The sequence below is a fragment of the Oncorhynchus nerka genome, linkage group LG12, assembly GCF_034236695.1.
Source record: "Oncorhynchus nerka isolate Pitt River linkage group LG12, Oner_Uvic_2.0, whole genome shotgun sequence".
Classification (NCBI taxonomy): Eukaryota; Metazoa; Chordata; class Actinopteri; order Salmoniformes; family Salmonidae; genus Oncorhynchus; species Oncorhynchus nerka.
Window position 1 is genome coordinate 14704818 of NC_088407.1, and position 22532 is coordinate 14727349.

Below are 22532 nucleotides of genomic sequence, written 5' to 3' on the forward strand. Positions count from 1 at the left end.
GAGAGAGAGAGAGAGATGGAGACGGGGAGAGAGAGAGAGAGAGAGAGTGAAGGGGAGAGAGAGAGAGAGAGAGTGAAGGGGAGAGAGAGAGAGAGAGAGAGAGAGTGAAGGGGAGAGAGAGACAGAGAGAGAGAGAGGAGAGAGAGAAAGAGAGAGGAGAGAGAGAAGGGGAGAGAGAGAGAGAGACGGAGAGTGAGAGAGCGAGACAGAGAGTGAGAGAGAGTGAGTGAGAGAGACAGAGAGTGAGAGAGAGACAGAGAGTGAGAGAGAGAGAGAGTGAGAGAGAGACAGAGAGTGAGTGAGAGACAGAGAGTGAGAGAGAGAGAGAGTGAGAGAGAGACAGAGAGACAGAGAGTGAGTGAGAGAGACAGAGAGTGAGAGAGAGAGACAGAGAGTGAGAGAGAGACAGAGAGTGAGAGATAGAAAGAGAGAGAGAGAGAGGAGAGAGAGACAGAGAGTGAGAGATAGAAAGAGAGAGAGAGAGAGGAGATAGACGTGTGTGTATCTGGTATGTGTGTGTGCGTGTCTGTGTGCTGATCAAGGGAGCCATTGATTTTAGGTTCCGATTGCAGATGGGAACAGGTAACACGATACAGTACTATCGTAATACAATATGGACTTTAACAGTCTGGAAAGGTTTGACGAAACGTTGATGTCAAAAAACAAACAACAATTTAAGAGGTAAAGCCTTTTACCATACTGGATAATGAGTAGCCTAAAGGTTATTCATACAAGTTGTCCTATGTAGGCCACACTTAATCAATAAGGCCCAGGGGGCCTAAGGGCTGTTTTTACGCCAAAATCACCCTCCTTCCTCTGCCCTCTTATCGCTCTTTTCCTCCCCTCCCACCCACCTGATTCAATCAAATCGCCTCCGATGCTATGCGCGTAAAGTGTTTTCCTGTGACAGTAGAGCGAGAGAAGCAGAAATGTGACAGCTCAGTCGTGTGGCAGGATTCAAGCAGAAAGACAGGCACCCAGGCCGGGCAGAAGCAGTGGGAGACGCCGCTGTAGACCACCGGAACGGAGGTAAATATTTCATCGGCCCCGGTAGAATACAGATGCATGGCATCAACGCTTGATCCGGTGTTGGTTCCACGGGATCCTTGAACGAGGCTCGCGTAGCCCACCGGATTTTGACGATGGGGTTTGTAAAGCTTTAGAATCGAAACGGTTTTGACTGAGCGTCGCCAGTGAACAGAATAAATTCATGAATGAGTTGATAGATTAACTCATTAATTAATGTAATTGACATCCGTGTTTCGTGTATGCCACGTCTGCCTGCAGCGTTATCATAGAATGAATGATCAGACGTTGTCACTCGTGAGCCGCCAGCTGGCAGAAGCGCCAGTAGAAGCAATGGATGTTACAGACAAATCCGTTTCGTTTCTTTTTAACGATCCGTTTAACCCTACTGTATCATATGTTTAGTACCTACTGCGTTTGGCTACAGTAGGCTAGCAACACGTCGGTTAAATTCAGAAAGCTGAAACTAAGGAAATTGAGACCCGTGACAATCAAGTGTTGTATTAGCTACTGCAGGTAACCACAGATACATATCAACTATTTGTTTTATTGTGATAAGGCTTATAAGGGACAACTACAGATGTTAATGCGATGTGTGTATGTTTGAACGAAATAGAGTGGATTTGGCTTCACCACAACAAACATCCATTGATGGAAAATAAAGAGGAACCAGCAAAGAACGAAAACAGAAGTCAACCAGTGACAGTTTCGCCCAACAACTGTCTTAAACGGTATGTAGGTAGAAAACATTACCACATATGGATTTGCATTAGTATAAGCATCAAAAGTCCCAATGCAATTAAACCTCACGTTTCTATTCTGGAGTTATTACATACAACTGATCAGTCATGTTGGATTTTTGTGTGTGTGTGTGATGTACTACAGTTGAAGTCTGAAGTTTACATACACTTAGGTTGAGTCATTAAAACTCGTTTTTCAACCACTCCACACATTTCTTGTTAACAAACTATACTTTTCACACAAGTAACTTTTCCAACAATTGTTTGCAGACAGATTATTTCACTTATAATTCACTGTATCACAATTCCAGTGGGTCAGAAGTTTACATACACTAAGTTGACTGTGCATTTAAAAAACAGCTTTGAAAATACCAGAAAATGATGTCATGGCTTTAGAAGCTTCTGATAGACTAATTGACATCATTTGAGTCAATTGGAGGTGTACCTGTGGATGTATTTCAATGCCAACCTTCAAACTCAGTGCCTCTTTGCTTGACATCATGGGAAAATCAAAAGAAATCAGCCAAGACCTCAGCTGCAGGAGGGACTGGTGCACTTCACAAAATAGATAGCATCATGAGATTGGAAAATTAGGTGGATATATTGATGCAGCATCTCAAGACATCAGTCAGGAAGTTAAAGCATGGTCGAAAATGGGTCTTCCAAATGGACAATGACCCCAAGCATACTTCCAAAGTTGTCACAAAATGGCTTAAGGACAACAAAGTCAAGGTATTGGAGAAGCCATCACAAAGCCCTGACCTCAATCCTATAGAACATTTGTGGGCAGAACTGAAAAAGTGTGTGTGTGTGAGAGCAAGGAGGCCTACAAACCTGACTCAGTTACACCAGCTCTGTCAGCATGAATGGGCCAAAATTCACCCAATTTATTGTGGGAAGGTTGTGGAAGGCTTCCCAAAACGTTTGACCCAAGTTAAACAATTTAAAGGAAATGCTACCAAATACTAATTGAGTGTATGTAAACTTCTGACCCACTGGGAATGTGATGAAATAAATAAAAGCTGAAAGAAATCATTCTATCTACTATTATTCTGACATTTCACATTCTTAAAATGAAGTGGTGATCCTAACTGACGTAAGACAGGGAATTTTTACTAGGATTAAATGTCAGGAATTGTGAAAAACTGAGTTTAAATATATTTGGCTAAGATGTATGTAAACTCATCCTACTTGAACTGTAAGTAGGATGCTGTAAACCAAGCTATTCCCTATAATGTAAATCTCCAACAAAAATAACTTCCGATGTGGAACTTCAAATTTAACCAAAATCGTTTGCACCCATGACTAATGGTTTCAATTTCATTTTCACCAAACTTACATGCAAATATTTCATGAATGTATTGTTACAAATCTATTTGCAAGGTTGGTAGCCCTACTATCCTGCTAACGTTAGCCCTACTATCCTGCTAACGTTAGCCCCACTGTCCTGCTAACGTTAGCCCCACTGTCCTGCTAACGTTAGCCCCACTGTCCTGCTAACGTTGTCCTGCTAACGTTAGCCCTACTATCCTGCTACTGTCCTGCTAACGTTAGCCCTACTATCCTGCTAACGTTAGCCCCACTATCCTGCTAACGTTAGCCCCACTGTCCTGCTAACGTTAGCCCCACTGTCCTGCTAACGTTAGCCCCACTGTCCTGCTAACGTTAGCCCCACTCCTGCTAACGTCCTGCCTAACGTTAGCCCCACTGTCCTGCTAACGTTAGCCCCACTGTCCTGCTAACGTTAGCCCCACTGTCCTGCTAACGTTAGCCCCACTGTCCTGCTAACGTTAGCCCCACTGTCCTGCTAACGTTAGCCCCACTGTCCTGCTAACGTTAGCCCCACTGTCCTGCTAACGTTAGCCCCACTGTCCTGCTAACGTTAGCCCCACTGTCCTGCTAACGTTAGCCCCACTGTCCTGCTAACGTTAGCCCTACTACCAGCCTGCTAACATTACGTTAGCACTGAATGAGTCAGCCAGCTAAGCCTTTCGCATGAAGTCAATGTGGTGATGAATTTACACGATGGGACAGTCCCTATGCCTTACCCCGAAGAGTGAGAGTGGCACAAGTTGTGGACGAGGACATTTCAAACTGATGAACGTTAACTGCCATACGAGACATTTCAAACTGTCCAGCTTTCCAGACAAAATACCAGGATATTTAAAACTCCAACTACCTAACTGTCAACTGGCACTTTTCCTTAATAATCAAATATTGATCATCCATCTTTTCAGAACCTGTCGCCTTAGGTCAACTTACAAAGCGCGAAGATTGAAGACAGAAGAGAGTCTGGTCACACACGTCACATTGTCTTCTCCCTCTCCTTCTCCCTAGTCCTTTCCTTCAGTCCTCCTTCTCCCAAGTCCTTTCCTTCAGTCCTCCTTCTCCCAAGTCCTTTCCTTCAGTCCTCCTTCTCCCAAGTCCTTTCCTTCAGTCCTCCTTCTCCCAAGTCCTTTCCCTTCAGTCCTCCTTCTCCCAAGTCCTTCCCTTCAGTCCTCCTTCTCCCAAGTCCTTTCCCTTCAGTCCTCCTTCTCCCAAGTCCTTTCCCTTCAGTCCTCCTTCTCCCAAGTCCTTTCCCTTCAGTCCTCCTTCTCCCAAGTCCTTTCCCTTCAGTCCTCCTTCTCCCAAGTCCTTTCCCTTCAGTCCTCCTTCTCCCAAGTCCTTTCCCTTCAGTCCTCCTTCTCCCAAGTCCTTTCCCTTCAGTCCTCCTTCTCCCAAGTCCTTTCCCTTCAGTCCTCCTTCTCCCAAGTCCTTTCCTTCAGTCCTCCTTCTCCCAAGTCCTTTCCTTCAGTCCTCCTTCTCCCAAGTCCTTTCCTTCAGTCCTCCTTCTCCCAAGTCCTTTCCTTCAGTCCTCCTTCTCCCAAGTCCTTTCCTTCAGTCCTCCCTCTCCCAAGTCCTTTCCTTCAGTCCTCCCTCTCCCAAGTCCTTTCCTTCAGTCCTCCCTCTCCCAAGTCCTTTCCTTCAGTCCTCCCTCTCCCAAGTCCTTTCCTTCAGTCCTCCCTCTCCCAAGTCCTTTCCTTCAGTCCTCCCTCTCCCAAGTCCTTTCCTTCAGTCCTCCCTCTCCCAAGTCCTTTCCCTTTAAACAGCCACCATCATGGCTTCCAAACTGAATCCGAATATCCTATACGTCCAAGAACCACAGGAGTCTCACTCATCATTGGAAACTGACCACCTTGCGCAGCCCGAACCCGGTGAAGAGAGCTCCGATAGTGACGGAGAGCCAGATGAGACGGAGCAGAAGCTAATCCGAAAGGTGTCCACATCGGGGCAGCTACGTGCCAAGGTAGGATAGACAAGAATGCAAATAGACAAACGCATACAGTGTACACACGTACAGTAGTGAGATCTGTTGTGTTTTGCTTCATTATGCTGTGGTACTATAGGCCTATTTGTGTCTTCATCATGAGAGCTTAAAGAGATTCTCCGGTACTTTTACAACTAAGGACCCTCTGAGTGAGTTGGTACTTTAAAATTGTGGAAGCCCTTAAAGAGATTATACAGTACTTTTGTATACTTTTTTAGCCAGTAGTTCTGAAAATAGCACTCACGAGCCAAAAGTGGTCCACGGAAATTGCGTACTAAGTCACATACGCTGGGTGTACAAAACATTAAAAACACCTGCTCTTTCCGTGACAGATTGACCAGATGAATCCAGGTTAAATCTATGATCCCTTATTGATGTCACTTGTTAAATCCACTTCAATCACTGTAGATGAAGGGGATGAGACAGATTAAACAAGGATTTTAAAGCCTTTGAGACAATTAAAACATCAATTGTGTATGTGTGCCATTCAGAGGGTGAATGGGCAAGACAAAATATTGAAGTGCCTTTTGAACAGGTTATGGGAGTAGGAGCCAGACGCACCGGTTTGAGTGAGTGAAGACCTGCAACGCTGCTGGGTTTTTCACGCTCAGCAGTTTCCCATGTGTATCAAGAATAGTCCACCACCCAAAGGACATCCAGCCACCTTGACATAACTGTGGGAAGCACTGGAGTCAACATGGGCCGGCATCCCTGTGGAACGCTCTGAATATTAGGAAGGTGTTCCTAATGTTTTGTAGACCCAGTTTATGTGTAGATATGTACATTGCTCTCTCTTTCACGATGCTGTGTGTGCATCTTGCTAGCTATCACTCAAATGGCGAGGGGCTAAAGCTCATTGGTTGAACTCGACTTGCTAGGGGGCTGGTCCACGATGGGGGAAATGTAGGAAAAATGGTATAGCACAGTTTCCAGAAAAACATTTGCTTTCAAACGAGGGATTTTGTGGCTAATTGAGGTAAAACAGTAATTCTGCTCATAGATTATGCATGTATGAACTACACATTGACATGTCCAGCCCAAAGCGGGAGGTTTTAAAAATGCTAATTAGTGGCCAAAGTTCAGGAGCATGTCTTTAACTGGGGAATTGATCCTGGTTAGGATAGTAGGCCTACTGTAGGTGTACTGATTTGTAAACACTCTCTCTCACTCTCTCTCTCACTCCCTCTCTCACACACACTCGCGTCTCTCACACACACTCGCGTAGTAAATTATTAATAATGTATTGTTGAATAAGACATAAACCTTTGTTTGAGGTTGGTCAAACATTGACAGTGATTTCTGGGTTGAATTGTAACAGATATTGATTGGTAGTCATAGATCAGGGTTCCCCAACAGGTGGCCCGCGTGCCAAATTCGGCCCGCAGGTGGTTTTATTTGGCCCGCCAAGTTTTCTAAGCAAAAAACTCTAGATGTATTTATTTAAAGAGTGTAAAAACAGGAAATCAGCTACAAGTGATTTTAATTTTGGAAATCTATCTCCAAGTATTCCCACACATAATAAAGAGTAGTTATTGTCTACAAACTTAAGCAAATTTTTGAAATTAATGTGTAGTCTATTATATCTGTTTGGGCTTCTTGCTGTGAATTTGATGTCTACAAATGATTTAGAATTATCTTCTGGCCCCCTGACCATCTGATCAAGAAAACATTGGCCTGTGGCTGAATCTAGTTGATGATCCCTGTCATAGTTCATCATTAATCAATACCTGTCACCTATATGTCGTTGTCATGGTTGTGTTTGTTCCTAAGACTTCTGATTCAATCAGTGACTCATTGTTGGTCAAATCCCAAATGAGATGGTTCGTCTGTCTGTCTTGGTCCAGGTACTCTTAAATCTCCTGCAGTCAGGGACAACGTCTATTGATTGCTGGTAGCCAATTGTGCGCCGCCCTGTGGGACTCCCAATCACAATCCAGATGTGATGCAGCCTGGATTAGAACCAGGTACTGCAGTGACGCCTCTTGCACTGAGATGCATGGAGTCATGTCATGCCTAAAATGGTGTGTGTGTGTGCGTTTGCATATATATGATAATTAGATCGTGTTTACCTGTGGTCATGTGACCAGATTAACCTATTCATAGACCCAGTGATTTGGCCTTACCGACAACTATAGGCTGATTTGGACTAGAACTATTCATTCGTAAGTTACTGTTTACTATGCAGATGTTATTATTCAGTGTCCCTCAGGCTACGGCAGGCAAATACATATTTGGCTGCAAGAGGAGGCATTGCTCCTTCGCCCATGAGTATTTTTTAGTTTTTCCCTGGGTTTAATAAGATAACATTTGGCATAAATGTAGTAATTCCTGTGAATAATGAATCTCTTTGTGAGGAATATTTCTCACAGTAAAGGAGAAAGTGCATCTCTGTCTCTACCTCCCCTGTCGTACAGTGACCACATACACGCTCCTCTTTGAGAAGCCATGTCTTTTTATATCTGCCGGTTTCTATTGACAATTGGTCACTCAGCCTGTACTTGATAAGGATCTGTCTCTGCTTCGTATCTCTGACAGAGCAGAGATAATCAGACAATTCATATTCTCTCTCTCATCTATTTCAGAGAAACTTAATATTAGAGAACACATTAGATTCAGGGTAGAATCAGACAGGGAAGTGAAGGAGACATGGATATATATATATATATATATATATATATATATATACTTCCCTGTACTACAATTACAGGCTCAAAATGGCCAGAAACAAAGTACTTTCTTCTGAAACTCGTCAGTCTATTCTTGTTCTGAAAAATGAAGTCTATTCCATGTGAGAAATTGCCAAGAAACTGCAGATCTCGTACAGCGCTGTGTATTACTCCATTCACAGAACAGAGCAAACTGACTCTAACCAGAATAGAAAGAGGAGTGGGAGACCCGGTGCACGACTGAAAAAGAGGACAAGTACATTTGTGTCTAGTTTGAGAAACAGACGCCTCACAAGTCCTCAACTGGCAGCTTTATTAAATAGTACCCACAAAACACCAGTCTCAACATCAACAGTGAAGAGGCGACTCTGGGATGCTGACCTTCAACGCAGAGTTCCTCTGTCCAGTGTCTGTGTTCTTTTACCCATCTTAATCTTTTCTTTTTATTGGCCTGTCTGAGATATGGCTTTTTGCAACTCTACCAAGAAGGGCAGCATCCCGGAGACTGTGTATACAGTGGGGAGAACAAGTATTTGATACACTGCCGATTTTGCAGATTTTCCTACTTACAAAGCATGAAGAGGTCTGTAATTTTTATCATAGGTTCACTTCAACTGTGAGAGACGGAATCTAAAACAAAAATCCAGAAAATCACATTGTATGATTTTTAAGTAATTAATTAGCATTTTATTGCATGACAAGTATTTGATCACCTACCAACCAGTAAGAATTCCTGCTCTCACAGACCTGTTAGTTTTTCTTTACGAAGCCCTCCTGTTCTCCACTCATTACCTGTATTAACTACACCTGTTTGAACTTGTTACCTGTATAAAAGACACCTGTCCACACACTCAAAATAGACTCCAACCTCTCCACAATGGCCAAGACCAGAGAGCTGTGTAAGGACATCAGGGTAAAATTGTAGACCTGCACAAGGCTGGGATGGGCTACAGGACAATAGGCAAGCAGCTTGGTGAGAAGGCAGCAACTGTTGGCCCAATTATTAGAAAATGGAAGAAGTTCAAGATGACAGTCAATCACCCTCGGTCTGGGGCTCCATGCAAGATCTCACCTCAATCAATGATCATGAGGAAGGTGAGTAATCAGCCCAGAACTACACGGCAGGACCTGGTCAATGACCTGAATAGAGCTGGGACCACAGTCTCAAAGAAAATCATTAGTAACACACTACGCCGCCATGGATTAAAATCTTGCAGCGCACGCAAGGTCCCCCTGCTCAAGCCAGCGCATGTCCAGGCCCGTCTGAAGTTTGCCAATGACCATCTGGATGATCCAGAGGAGGAATGGGAGAAGGTCATGGGGTCTGATGAGACAAAAATAGAGCTTTTTGGTCTAAACTCCACTCGCCATATTTGGAAGAAGAAGAAGGATGAGTACAAACCCAAGGACACCATCCCAACCGTGTAGCATGGAGGTGGAAACATCATTCTTTGGAGATGCTTTTCTGCAAAGGGGACAGGACGACTGCACCGTATTGAGGAGAGGATGGATGGGGCCATGTATCGTGAGATCTTGGCCAACAACCTCCTTCCCTCAGTAAGAGCATTGAAGATGGGTCGTGGCTGCGTCTTCCAGCATGACCGACCCGAAACACACAGCCAGGGCAACTAAGGAGCGGCTTCGTAAGAAGCATCTCAAGGTCCTGGAGTGGCCTAGCCAGTCTCCAGACCTGAACCCAATAGAACATCTTTGGAGGTAGCTGAAAGTCCGTATTGCCTAGTGACAGCCCCGAAACCTGAAGGATCTGGAGAAGGTCTGTATGGAAGAGTGGGCCAAAATCCCTGCTGCAGTGTGTGCAAACCTGGTCAAGAACTACAGGAAACGTATGATCTCCTTAATTGCAAACAAAGGATTCTGTACCAAATATTAAGTTCTGCTTTTCTGATGTATCAAATATTTATGTCATGCAATAAAATGCTAATTAATTACTTAAAAATCATACAATGTGATTTTCTGGATTTTTGTTTTAGATTCCGTCTCTCACAGAAGTGTACCTATGATAAAAAATGACCGATTACATGCTTTGTAAATAGGAAGACCTGCAACATCGGCAGTGTATAAAATACTTGTTCTCCCCATGTATGTGCCATTCAGAGGGTGAATGGAAAGGACAAGGGCCTTTGAACGGGGTATGGTAGTAGGTGCCAGGCGTACCAGTTTGTGTTCAAGAACTGCAACGCTGCTGGGTTTTTCAAGCTCAACAGTTTCCCGTGTGTATCAAGAATGGAGTCAACATGGGCCTATATCTAGTGACTATCTATCACCTAAAATAGCTATGATTCTGTCCTTTAGAGAGTACCTCATCCATCAACAGATTAGCATTAGGAATGCTATCATTTTAGACATCAACAAATGGATGGAGGCAGCAAGGGATAGATTGAGGAACCAATGGACAGACAGACAGAGAGAGAGAGAGAAAGATCGATTGATTGCTAGACAGCAGCACCTTGTCTGTTTAATTATTAGTCATCTTTTTTAGTCCTCTGAGTTTTCTGTTTTATATCAACTATGTTCTCCGGGCATAGACCATTTACAAGAAGGACATAACAACACAACCCCCCCCCCCCCTCTCACACACACACACACACACACACACACACACACACAAAACAGACAGGCGTAGTCCATTTATAAAAAGAACATAACAACAACAGGAAGGAACTTAAGTCTTTCACTTCCTCTGTCTCTATTTGTCTTTCTCTGTTTCTCTATTTCTCTTTGTCTTTCTCTGTTTCTCTGTCTCTCTCTTTCTGTTTCTTTCTCTCTTTCTGTCTTTCTGTCTTACTCTCTCTTTCTGTCTTACTCTAAAAATAGTGTCTGTTTTTTCATCAGCTCCTTAGAAACCTCTTCAAACAGGAAACCGTACACACACACACACACACACACACACACACACACACGTAAGAGTCTTTCAAAGTAATGTACAGCAATTATGGTCAATTCAAAACTAAAACCTGTTGAACTATGCAGTGTGTGTATATGTGTCAAATGGCACCCTATTCCCTATATAGTGCACTACTTTTGACCATAAAGTATCTAGGGAATAGGGGCCATTTGGAACACACTCTTGATATATCTGGAAGGAAGTGGGACAGAAGTTCACAAGCTGAAAATACATACCTGCCAATTACAGGGTGTGTGTGTGTGTGTGTGTGTGTGTGTGAGAGAGACTCACTCTTCCCAACACCTGTCCTCTAATCTCCATCCTCAAGTGCCTGCATGGAGAGAGTGTGTGATGTTGGCACACAGGCAAAGTAATAATATGAGAGAGAGAGACACTGGGTTGAGAGAGGGAGGGAGAGAAAGGAACGAGCTTCAGAAAGAATATATAATGACACTTTCCGGAATCGTCCGTAGAACAAGGTGAAGTGTGATAAATAAAGCCCATTCCAACTGAACTGACAACAGGATTGGCTGGAGGGAGAGAGTGAATACATTTACGTTAAAAGTCCTGAGGAATTACAAGTATTGTATTCAAATTGATTGGTAACCAGTTTATAACATCAATAAGACACCTCGGGGGTTTGTGATATATGGCCAACACACCCCGACTAGACTATACAGTTGAAGTTTGCATACACCTTAGCCAAATACATTTAAACTCAGTTTTTCACAATTCCTGACATTTAATCCTAGTAAAAATTCCCTGTCTTAGGTCAGTTAGGATCACCATTTTATTTTAAGAATGTGAAATGTCAGAATAATAGTAGATAGAATGATTTATTTCAGCTTTTATTTATTTCATCACATTCCCAGTGGGTGAGAAGTTTACATACACATAGTATTTGGTAGCATTTCCTTTAAATTGTTTAACTTGGGTCAAACGTTTTGGGTAGCCTTCCACAAGCTTCCCACAATAAGTTGGATGGATTTTGTCCCATTCCTCCTGACAGAGCTGGTGTAACTGAGTCAGGTTTGTAGGTCTTGCTCGCGCACGCTTTTTCAGTTCTGCTCACACATTTTCTATGGGATTGAGGTCAGGGCTTTGTGATGGCCACTCCAATAATTTGACTTTATCCTTAAGCAACTTTGCCTCAACTTTGGAGGTATGCTTGGGGTCATTGTCCATTTGGAAGACCCATTTGTGACCAAGCTTTAACTTCCAGACTGATGTCTTGAGATGCTGCTTCAATATATCCACCTGATTTTCCTCCCTCATGAAGCCATCTATTTTGTGAAGTGCACCAATCCCTCCTGCAGCAAAGCACCCCCACAACTTGATGCTGCCACCCCCATGCTTCATGGTTGGGATGGTGTCTTCGGCTTGCAAGCCTCCCCCTTTTCCCTCCAAACATAACAATGGTCATTATGGCCAAACGGTTCTATTTTTGTTTCATCAGACCAGAGGACATTTCTCAAAAAAGTTGTACCCGTTTCCTCCAGCATCTTCACCAGGTCCTTTGCTTTTGTTCTGGGATTGATTTGCACTTTTCACACCAAAGTACGTTCACCTCTAGGAGACAGAACGTGTCTCCTTCCTGAGAGGTATGACGGCTGCGTGGTCCCATGGTGTTTATACTTACGTACTATTGTTTGTACAGGTGAATGTGGAACTTTCAGGCGTTTGGAAATTGCTCCCAAGTATGAACCAGACTTGTGGAGGTCTACATTTTTTTTTGAGGTCTTGGCTGATTTCTTTTGATTTTCCAATGATGTCAAGCAAAGAGGCACTGAGTTTGAAGTTAGGCCTTGAAATACATCCACAGGTGTGGATGGCTCTTTGATATAATTTATCAGAAGCTTCTAAAGCCATGCCATCATTTTCTGGAACTTTCCAAGCTGTTTAAAGGCACAGTCAACTTAGTGTATGTACAGTGAATTATATGTGAAATAATCCATCTGTAAACAATTGTTGGAAAAATTACTTGTGTCCTGTACAAAGTAGATGTCCTAAACAACAAGACATTTGTGGAGTGGTTGAAAAATGAGTTTTAATGACTCCACCCCAAGTGTATGTAAAGTTCTGACTTCAACTGTATGTAAGAAGAGTCAGTTGTTCCCTCTGACCTCTCTCTCTAGGGATTAGAGGTCAGGGGTCAGTATAGTAATGTCAGTTGGTTTCTGTTTTATAACTGACTTACTGGAAATAGAACACTGACAGGAAGAAACAATTCTGAGGTTTTTGTTAGTGGGTTAGACACACCTACACACACACACACCTACACACACACACCTACACACACACACCGACACACACACACACACCTACACACACACACCGACACACACACACCGACACACACACACACACCTACACACACACACACCTACACACACACACACCTACACACACACACACCGACACACACACACCTACACACACACACCGACACACATACACACACACACCGACACACCGACACACACAGACACACACACACATAGACCGACACACACACACACACACACAGACCGACACACACACACAGACCGACACAGACCGACACACACACACAGACACACAGACCGACCGACACACAGAATAGCTGGTTGATTAGTTAGTGGAGGGAAGTTAATTTCTTTTTGGAGTCTGAGTTGGTGTTAGTTTTCCTGGTAAAACTCACTAAGGCAGTTTGGGAGGGGGTCAGGCTGTATGCTTAGCTATTACCTCAGAGAAAAGAGAGAAATAGAAAATAAGATAGACCAGAGAGAGAGGGAGAAAGAGACTTGAGAGAGGGAGATGCTTACTGGTCTCCTTCCCTCTAGCAGACACAGGGTGTACGAGAGAGAGAGGAGAGGGAGGCCAATAGTTAATGAATACACTCCATTGTTGTTTCTAATATAGATCTTTCTACAATGGCTTTATATTGATGAGAGACACACAGCCCAGGATTGCCCCTCTCCTCCCTCCTCCTCTGTGAGGTGGTTAGAAGGAGATGGAGCAGGGCTTTTTCCGCAGAGAAATAACTTGATGTCTCTGGTTGGCTATATCTGCCTCTCAGCTGGATGTGAACACCTAGAAACTGTAACCATGCTAACGATGGAGGGAGGGATGGAGGGATTGATGTTTTTGGGAAATCTGTCTTTGGTGAATCGGCTAAAGCCAAGGTGAAAATCATGTCAGCTTGTATTTTGAGTGGACTGTCCCTTTAAATAGCAGCATAGTCATGTTAGGTTGTATTTTGAGTGGACTGTCCCTTTAAATAGCAGCCAAAAAAGTGATGAGTAACTCTTGAAAACAAAAAACAAAGGTTGGCAGAGGAAGGATGTTTGCTTTAAAACCATCATATTAGGAGAGGAGAGAAGAGAGAACTTTCAAATCATGTTAGGGTGAGGTACACAGTCGTCTGTCTGTCTCTCTCTCTTCCGCCTCCTGTCAACCTCTCTAATCTTGTTGGGCTGTGGTCCAATCACCCTTTTTCTCTTCCTTTTCTCTCTCTCTCTCTCGTTCTACCCCTCTCTCTCTCTCTCTCTCTCTCTCTCTCTCTTTCTACCCCTCTCTCTCTCTCTCTCTCTCTCTCGTTCTACCCCTCTCTCTCTCTCGTTCTACCCCTCTCTCTCTCTCTCTCTCTCGTTCTACCCCTCTCTCTCTCTCTCGTTCTACCCCTCTCTCTCTCTCTCGTTCTACCCCTCTCTCTCTCTCTCGTTCTACCCCTCTCTCTCTCTCTCTCTCTCGTTCTACCCTCTCTCTCTCTCTCTCTCTCTCTCGTTCTACCCCTCTCTCTCTCTCTCTCTCTCTCTCTCTTTCTACCCCTCTCTCTCTCTCTCTCTTCTACCCCTCTCTCTCTCTCTCTCTCTCTCTCTCGTTCTACCCCTCTCTCTCTCTCTCTCTCTCTCTCTCTCGTTCTACCCCTCTCTCTCTCTCTCTCGTTTCTACCCTCTCTCTCTCTCTCTCTCTCTCGTTCTATCTCTCTCTCTCTCTCTCTCTCTCTCTCTCTCGTTCTACCTCTCTCTCTCTCTCTCTCGTTCTACCCCTCTCTCTCTCTCTCTCTCTCGTTCTACCTCTCTCTCTCTCTCTCTCGTTCTACCCCTCTCTCTCTCTCTCTCTCTCTCTCTCTCTCGTTCTACCCCTCTCTCTCTCTCTCTCTCTCTCTCTCTCTCTCTCTCGTTCTACCCCTCTCTCTCTCTCTCTCTCGTTTCTACCCCTCTCTCTCTCTCTCTCTCTCGTTCTACCCCTCTCTCTCTCTCTCTCTCGTTCTACCCCTCTCTCTCTCTCTCTCTCGTTCTACCCCTCTCTCTCTCTCTCGTTCTACCCCTCTCTCTCTCGTTCTACCCCTCTCTCTCTCGCTCTACCCCTCTCTCTCTCTCTCTCTCTCTCTCGCTCTACCTCTCTCTCTCTCTCTCTGTGTCTACCTCTGTCTACCTCTCTCTCTCTCTTCCTCTACCTCTCTGTGTCTACCTCTCTCTCTTTCCTTCTTCCTCTACCCCGCTCTCTCTCTGTGTCTACCTCTGTCTCCCTTTCCCTCTGTTTCTTTTTCTTTCTCTCACATCCCCAATGGCACCTTATTACCTATGAAGTGCCCAAGGGACTCTGGTCAAAAGTAGTGCACTATGTGGGGAATAGGGAGATTTCAGTGTGTAACATTAGCCTGATGAGATGAGATGTCCTAGGTTCTGAACACATGCCAATGTAGTCCTGTAGGCCACTACAAACACACAAGTCTGACTGCCCTGTGTAGAAACTCAAGGGAAAGTCACACATTTAATGTACCATGTGAGTAAAAAAAAAAAAGTATTGTTTTTAAATATACTTACAAATCAAAAGTGAAAGTACTCAGAGCTAGAAAATGGTATATTATAAACTACAGTTGAGGAACAATGGGGAAGTAATTCTGCTTTTCAAGTTGATAAACTTGTAACGCCACTTTTTTGTTGTTGATACACCTACTGGGGAGCTCTTCTTCATCTACACTCATTCAGCACCGTTCACGCCCTCTTAATCCTTAGCTCCACCCATCTGTTTAAGTATTCACATGTGAGGCCATGTGCTAGTGAGTACGGTAGTGTACTAAACATTACCAAAGATTCAAAGACTTATACTACTTTTATCGACATGTCTGTAGACATAATATCAATAAACCCATCCGTTTAAATCAACCAGGCAACTAAACGCAACTTTCTAAACTATGTTTTGGTGTGTTGTTATCTTGTTAGCGAGCTAGCTAACGTTAAGAGCTACGCTAACGTTAAGTTAGCTGGCTAGCCAGTTCAAATAATGACCATATCATATAGCTGACAACGTCTTTACTTTTAACTGATTTGTATTCGTTATTACAGGAAAACAAACTCTCAATAAAATCATTATTTACAAGTTAATGGCTAATTATAGAAAATAAAAGCAGGGCATTCTACCAGTGAATTGTAGAACTTGCACACCGTCACGTTGGCCTAACGTTATATCCTAAATTGACTTTGGTGCAGGTCATGTTGTTCTTCTCATTACCGCCTCTGGTAAACACACACTATATCAAATAAAGTCTAAGTGTATCTGTCACATGCACAGGATACAGAAGGTTTAAACGATACAGTGAAACGGTTACTGGCACAGTGGAGTCTTTCGTTTCGACAAGTAGCTCGCTAGCTATGAACCATTATCCCAACTCGTACATTTATTTATTTAATTTAACTAGGCATGTCAGTCAGCAAGAAATTCTTGTTTACAATGACGGCCTACCGGGGAACAGTGTGTTAACTGCCTTGTTCAGGGGCTACCTGCCGCCCCAATGACATTACTACCCTGCATGAATCTGCAGGTAGCGGAACGCAAGCCAACGAGGTTCAATGTTAGCTGGCTACAGTACCAAGAGTGTGCAAAGCTGTCATCAAGGCAAAGGATGGCTACAGTACCAAGAGTGTGCAAAGCTGTCATCAAGGCAAAGGATGGCTACAGTACCAAGAGTGTGCAAAGCTGTCATCAAGGCAAAGGATGGCTACAGTACCAAGAGTGTGCAAAGCTGTCATCAAGGCAAAGGATGGCTACAGTACCAAGAGTGTGCAAAGCTGTCATCAAGGCAAAGGATGGCTACAGTACCAAGAGTGTGCAAAGCTGTCATCAAGGCAAAGGATGGCTACAGTACCAAGAGTGTGCAAAGCTGTCATCAAGGCAAAGGATGGCTACAGTACCAAGAGTGTGCAAAGCTGTCATCAAGGCAAAGGATGTCTACAGTACCAAGAGTGTGCAAAGCTGTCATCAAGGCAAAGGATGGCTACAGTACCAAGAGTGTGCAAAGCTGTCATCAAGGCAAAGGATGGCTACAGTACCAAGAGTGTGCAAAGCTGTCATCAAGGCAAAGGATGGCGACAGTACCAAGAGTGTGCAAAGCTGTCATCAAGGCAAAGGATGGCTACAGTACCAAGAGTGTGCAAAGCTGTCATCAAGGCAAAGGATGGCTACAGTACCAAGAGTGTGCAAAGCTGTCATCAAGGCAAAGGATGGCTACAGTACCAAGAGTGTGCAAAGCTGTCATCAAGGCAAAGGATGGCTACAGTACCAAGAGTGTGCAAAGCTGTCATCAAGGCAAAGGATGGCTACAGTACCAAGAGTGTGCAAAGCTGTCATCAAGGCAAAGGATGGCTACAGTACCAAGAGTGTGCAAAGCTGTCATCAAGGCAAAGGATGGCGACAGTACCAAGAGTGTGCAAAGCTGTCATCAAGGCAAAGGATGGCTACAGTACCAAGAGTGTGCAAAGCTGTCATCAAGGCAAAGGATGGCTACAGTACCAAGAGTGTGCAAAGCTGTCATCAAGGCAAAGGATGGCAAGTACCAAGAGTGTGCAAAGCTGTCATCAAGGCAAAGGATGGCTACAGTACCAAGAGTGTGCAAAGCTGTCATCAAGGCAAAGGATGGCTACAGTACCAAGAGTGTGCAAAGCTGTCATCAAGGCAAAGGATGGCTACAGTACCAAGAGTGTGCAAAGCTGTCATCAAGGCAAAGGATGGCTACAGTACCAAGAGTGTGCAAAGCTGTCATCAAGGCAAAGGATGGCTACAGTACCAAGAGTGTGCAAAGCTGTCATCAAGGCAAAGGATGGCTACAGTACCAAGAGTGTGCAAAGCTGTCATCAAGGCAAAGGATGGCTACAGTACCAAGAGTGTGCAAAGCTGTCATCAAGGCAAAGGATGGCTCAGTACCAAGAGTGTGCAAAGCTGTCATCAAGGCAAAGGATGGCTACAGTACCAAGAGTGTGCAAAGCTGTCATCAAGGCAAAGGATGGCTACAGTACCAAGAGTGTGCAAAGCTGTCATCAAGGCAAAGGATGGCTACAGTAAAGCTGTCATCAAGGCAAGAGTGTACCAAGAGTGTGCAAAGCTGTCATCAAGGCAAAGGATGGCTACAGTACCAAGAGTGTGCAAAGCTGTCATCAAGGCAAAGGATGGCTACAGTACCAAGAGTGTGCAAAGCTGTCATCAAGGCAAAGGATGGCTACAGTACCAAGAGTGTAAAGCTGTCATCAAGAAAGGATGGCTGCAAAGCTGTCATCAAGGCAAAGGATGGCTACAGTACCAAGAGTGTGCAAAGCTGTCATCAAGGCAAAGGATGGCTACAGTACCAAGAGTGTGCAAAGCTGTCATCAAGGCAAAGGATGGCTACAGTACCAAGAGTGTGCAAAGCTGTCATCAAGGCAAAGGATGTCTACTTTGAAGAATCTCAAATATATTTTGATATGTTTAAATATAAATATCACCCCCAAAAAATACTTAAGTAGTACTTTCAAGTATTTTTACTTAAGTACTTTACACCACTGATTGTCAGTGTAAAGAGAAGGGGAAGTAGATTTAAACGGACTAACTGTTTTTTAAGGTTTACCTGCTCTGTGTGTGTGTGTGTGTGTGTGTCGTAGAAGGGTCCCTCCAAAAGTAATGGGAAGAGGGGAGGCTGTAGCAGCAGGTGCATTCTGTGAGACTGCCATGTGGGTCCCCGTTACTTTGAAGTATAGAGGGGAAATTGAGAAAGTGAGAGAAAGAGAGAGCGATGGAGTGATAAGATTGTACTTCTTCTGTTACCACAGAGCATGGCCACACTTACGTGCTCTACGTGTGTACTAACCGCTCATGCATTCCCCTTTCCAAACCGTCTATCTCTGTCTCATCTGTCTAGATTTGATTCTATTTCTGAAGCTGTGACTTATATCTGTATACAGCTGACTTCAGGTTTGTGGTAGTATTTTAATGCCATTACTCATCACTGTATAGCAGTGTTTCCCAAACTCGGTCCTGGGTCCCCCCCTGGGGGCACATTTTGTTTTTTGCCCCTATAACACTCCACAGTTGTGGTAAGTATAATTGACACCACAAAGAAGTTTGAAAATGTCACTCACTACTAAGTCTCGAGTATCTGCTAAATGACAAACATGTTCATGTAAACTTGGGTATCATTATGGTAAGTGGGGAAAAAAGAATAGCCAATTACAATTGTAATGGCTTAGCATATCATAAAAAGGTACATTTTTACCTATAATGAGAAAGAATATAATCTCTATTGTTTACAAGAAACTCACTCTACAAATATAGGTAAGGTTGGGTGGAAAAAAGGACTGGGAGGGAGGAATATTTGTTTGTTATGGGCAAAGAAACTCAAAAGGGGTTGACGCTGTTCAACGCTGGTCTGACCAATCTGATTCCACACTCCAAGACTGCTTCCATCACGTGGACTGGGATATGTTCCGTATTGCGTCAGACGACAACATTGACGAATACGCTGATTCGGTGAGCGAGTTCATTAGAACGTGCGTTGAAGATGTCGTTCCCATAGCAACGATTAAAACATTCCCAAACCAGAAACCGTGGATTGATGGCAGCATTCGCGTGAAACTGAAAGCCCGAACCACTGCTTTTAATCAGGGCAAGGTGACTGGAAACATGACCGAATACAAACAGTGTAACTATTCCCTCCGCAAGGCTATCAAACAAGCTAAGCGTCAGTATAGAGACAAAGTAGAGTCGCAATTCAACGGCTCAGACACAAGAGGTATGTGGCAGGGTCTACAGTCAATCACGGATTACAAAAAGAAAACCAGCCCAGTCACGGACCAGGATGTCTTGCTCCCAGGCAGACTAAATAACTTTTTTGCCCGCTTTGAGGACAATACAGTGCCACTGACACAGCCTGCAACTAAAACTTGCGGACTCTCCTTCACTGCAGCCGACGTGAGGAAAACATTTAAACGTGTCAACCCTCGCAAGGCTGCAGGCCCAGACGGCATCCCCAGCCGCGCCCTCAGAGCATGCGCAGACCAGCTGGCTGGTGTGTTTACGGACATATTCAATCAATCCCTATCCCAGTCTGTTGTTCCCACATGCTTCAAGAGGGCCACCATTGTTCCTGTTCCCAAGAAAGCTAAGGTAACTGAGCTAAACGACTACCGCCCCGTAGCACTCACTTCCGTCATCATGAAGTGCTTTGAGAGACTAGTCAAGGACCATATCACCTCCACCCTACCTGACACCCTAGACCCACTCCAATTTGCTTACCGCCCAAATAGGTCCACAGACGATGCAATCTCAACCACACTGCACACTGCCCTAACCCATCTGGACAAGAAGAATACCTATGTGAGAATGCTGTTCATCGACTACAGCTCGGCATTTAACACCATAGTGCCCTCCAAGCTCGTCATCAAGCTCGAGACCCTGGGTCTCGACACCGCCCTGTGCAACTGGGTACTAGACTTCCTGACGGGCCGCCCCCAGGTGGTGAGGGTAGGCAACAACATTTCCACCCCGCTGATCGTCAACACTGGGGCCCCACAAGGGTGCGTTCTGAGCCCTCTCCTGTACTCCCTGTTCACCCACGACTGCGTGGCCACGCACGCCTCCAACTCAATCATCAAGTTTGCGGATGACACAACAGTGGTAGGCTTGATTACCAACAACGACGAGACGGCCTACAGGGAGGAGGTGAGGGCCCTCCGAGTGTGGTGTCAGGAAAATAACCTCACACTCAACATCAACAAAACTAAGGAGATGATTGTGGACTTCAGGAAACAGCAGAGGGAACACCCCCCTATCCACATTGATGGGACAGTAGTGGAGAGGGTAGTACGTTTTAAGTTCCTCGGCGTACACATCACAGACAAACTGAATTGGTCCACCCACACAGACAGCATCATGAAGAAGGCGCAGCAGCGCCTCTTCAACCTCAGGAGGCTGAAGAAATTTGGCTTGTCACCAAAAGCACTCACAAACTTCTACAGATGCACAATCGAGAGCATCCTGTCAGGCTGTATCACCGCCTGGTACGGCAACTGCTCCGCCCACAACCGTAAGGCTCTCCAGAGGGTAGTGAGGTCTGCACAACGCATCACCGGGGGCAAACTACCTGCCCTCCAGGACACCTACACCACCCGATGTCACAGGAAGGCCATAAAGATCATCAAGGACAACAACCACCCGAGCCACTGCCTGTTCACCCCGCTATCATCCAGAAGGCGAGGTCAGTACAGGTGCATCAAAGCTGGGACCGAGAGACTGAAAAACAGCTTCTATCTCAAGGCCATCAGACTGTTAAACAGCCACCACTAACATTGAGTGGCTGCTGCCAACACACTGACTCAACTCCAGCCACTTTAATAATGGGAATTGATGGGAAATGATGTAAAATATATCACTAGCCACTTTAAACAATGCTACCTAATATAATGTTTACATACCCTACATTATTCATCTCATATGTATATGTATATACTGTACTCTATCATCTACTGCATCCTTATGTAATACATGTATCACTAGCCACTTTAACTATGCCACATTGTTTACATACTCATCTCATATGTATATACTGCACTCAATACCATCTACTGTATCTTGCCTATGCTGCTCTGTACCATCACTCACTCATATATCTTTATGTACATATTCTTATCTCCTTACACTTGTGTCTATAAGGTAGAATTGGAATTGTTGGCTAGATTACTTGTTGGTTATTACTGCATTGTTGGAACTAGAAGCACAAGCATTTCGCTACACTCGCATTAACATCTGCTAACCATGTGTATGTGACAAATACATTTGATTTAGATTTTTTTGTTAAACATATAGAGTCTGGGAACATCAAAAAGTGGGGGGAAAGGAACCATATTTTGGTAATCCAACCAGTTGAAAATATGCGTTGGTACTTAATGAATATGATGTCAGTTCGGTCATCTGAGGCATTCTGAGGGTTAGACAGGGTTAGGGTTAGATAAATGGACATTTTGGGTATACATGGACTGATTTAATCGAAAAAAAGACCCAATTGTGATGTTTATGGGACATATAGGAGTGCCAACAAAGAAGCTCGTCAAAGGTAATGAATGTTTTATATTTTATTTCTGCGTTTTGTGTAGCGCCGGCTACGCTAATTCCTTTGTTTACGTGTCTTTCCGATTTGATTTTTATATGAATTAACAACAATTTTGAGACAATTGTGCAAATTGTCCAACAGATCCTCAAGGAATTGGACCAAAAACAGATCTGGCTAATTAATCTATATGGGCCAAATTATGATAATCCACACTTCTTCGAAAATATATATACAGTACCAGTCAAAAATTTGGACACACCTACTCATAGACCAAAAGCTGCCATAAAGGCAAAGGGTGGCTACTTTGAAGAATCTAAAGCTAAAATATATTTAACACGTTTTTGGTTACTACATGATTCCGTATGTGTTATTTCATAGTTTTGTTTTCTTCACTATTATTGTACAATGTAGAAAATAGTAAAACAAATAATGAAAATGCCTTGAATGAATAGGTGTGTCCAAACTTTTGACTGGTACTATATAATAATTTATTGAGCTCACAATCAACGAATGGATCTATTATTATGGTGGGAGATTATAATACGGT

The 22532-nt window shown here is 44.0% G+C and overlaps 1 protein-coding gene across 1 annotated transcript in view; it reads left to right on the top strand.

Annotated features, from left to right (window-relative positions):
• Positions 1-893: 893 nt before the first annotated feature.
• The window catches only part of LOC115122314 (diacylglycerol kinase delta-like), a 94953-nt gene continuing 73314 nt past the window's right edge, over positions 894-22532 (top strand). The window contains exons 1-3 of the mRNA XM_065025258.1: positions 894-1029; positions 1643-1757; positions 4004-5052. Coding sequence (XP_064881330.1) covers positions 4864-5052 — 189 coding nt within the window. The 5' untranslated portion in view covers positions 894-1029; positions 1643-1757; positions 4004-4863. The remainder of the gene's footprint in view (positions 1030-1642; positions 1758-4003; positions 5053-22532) is intronic.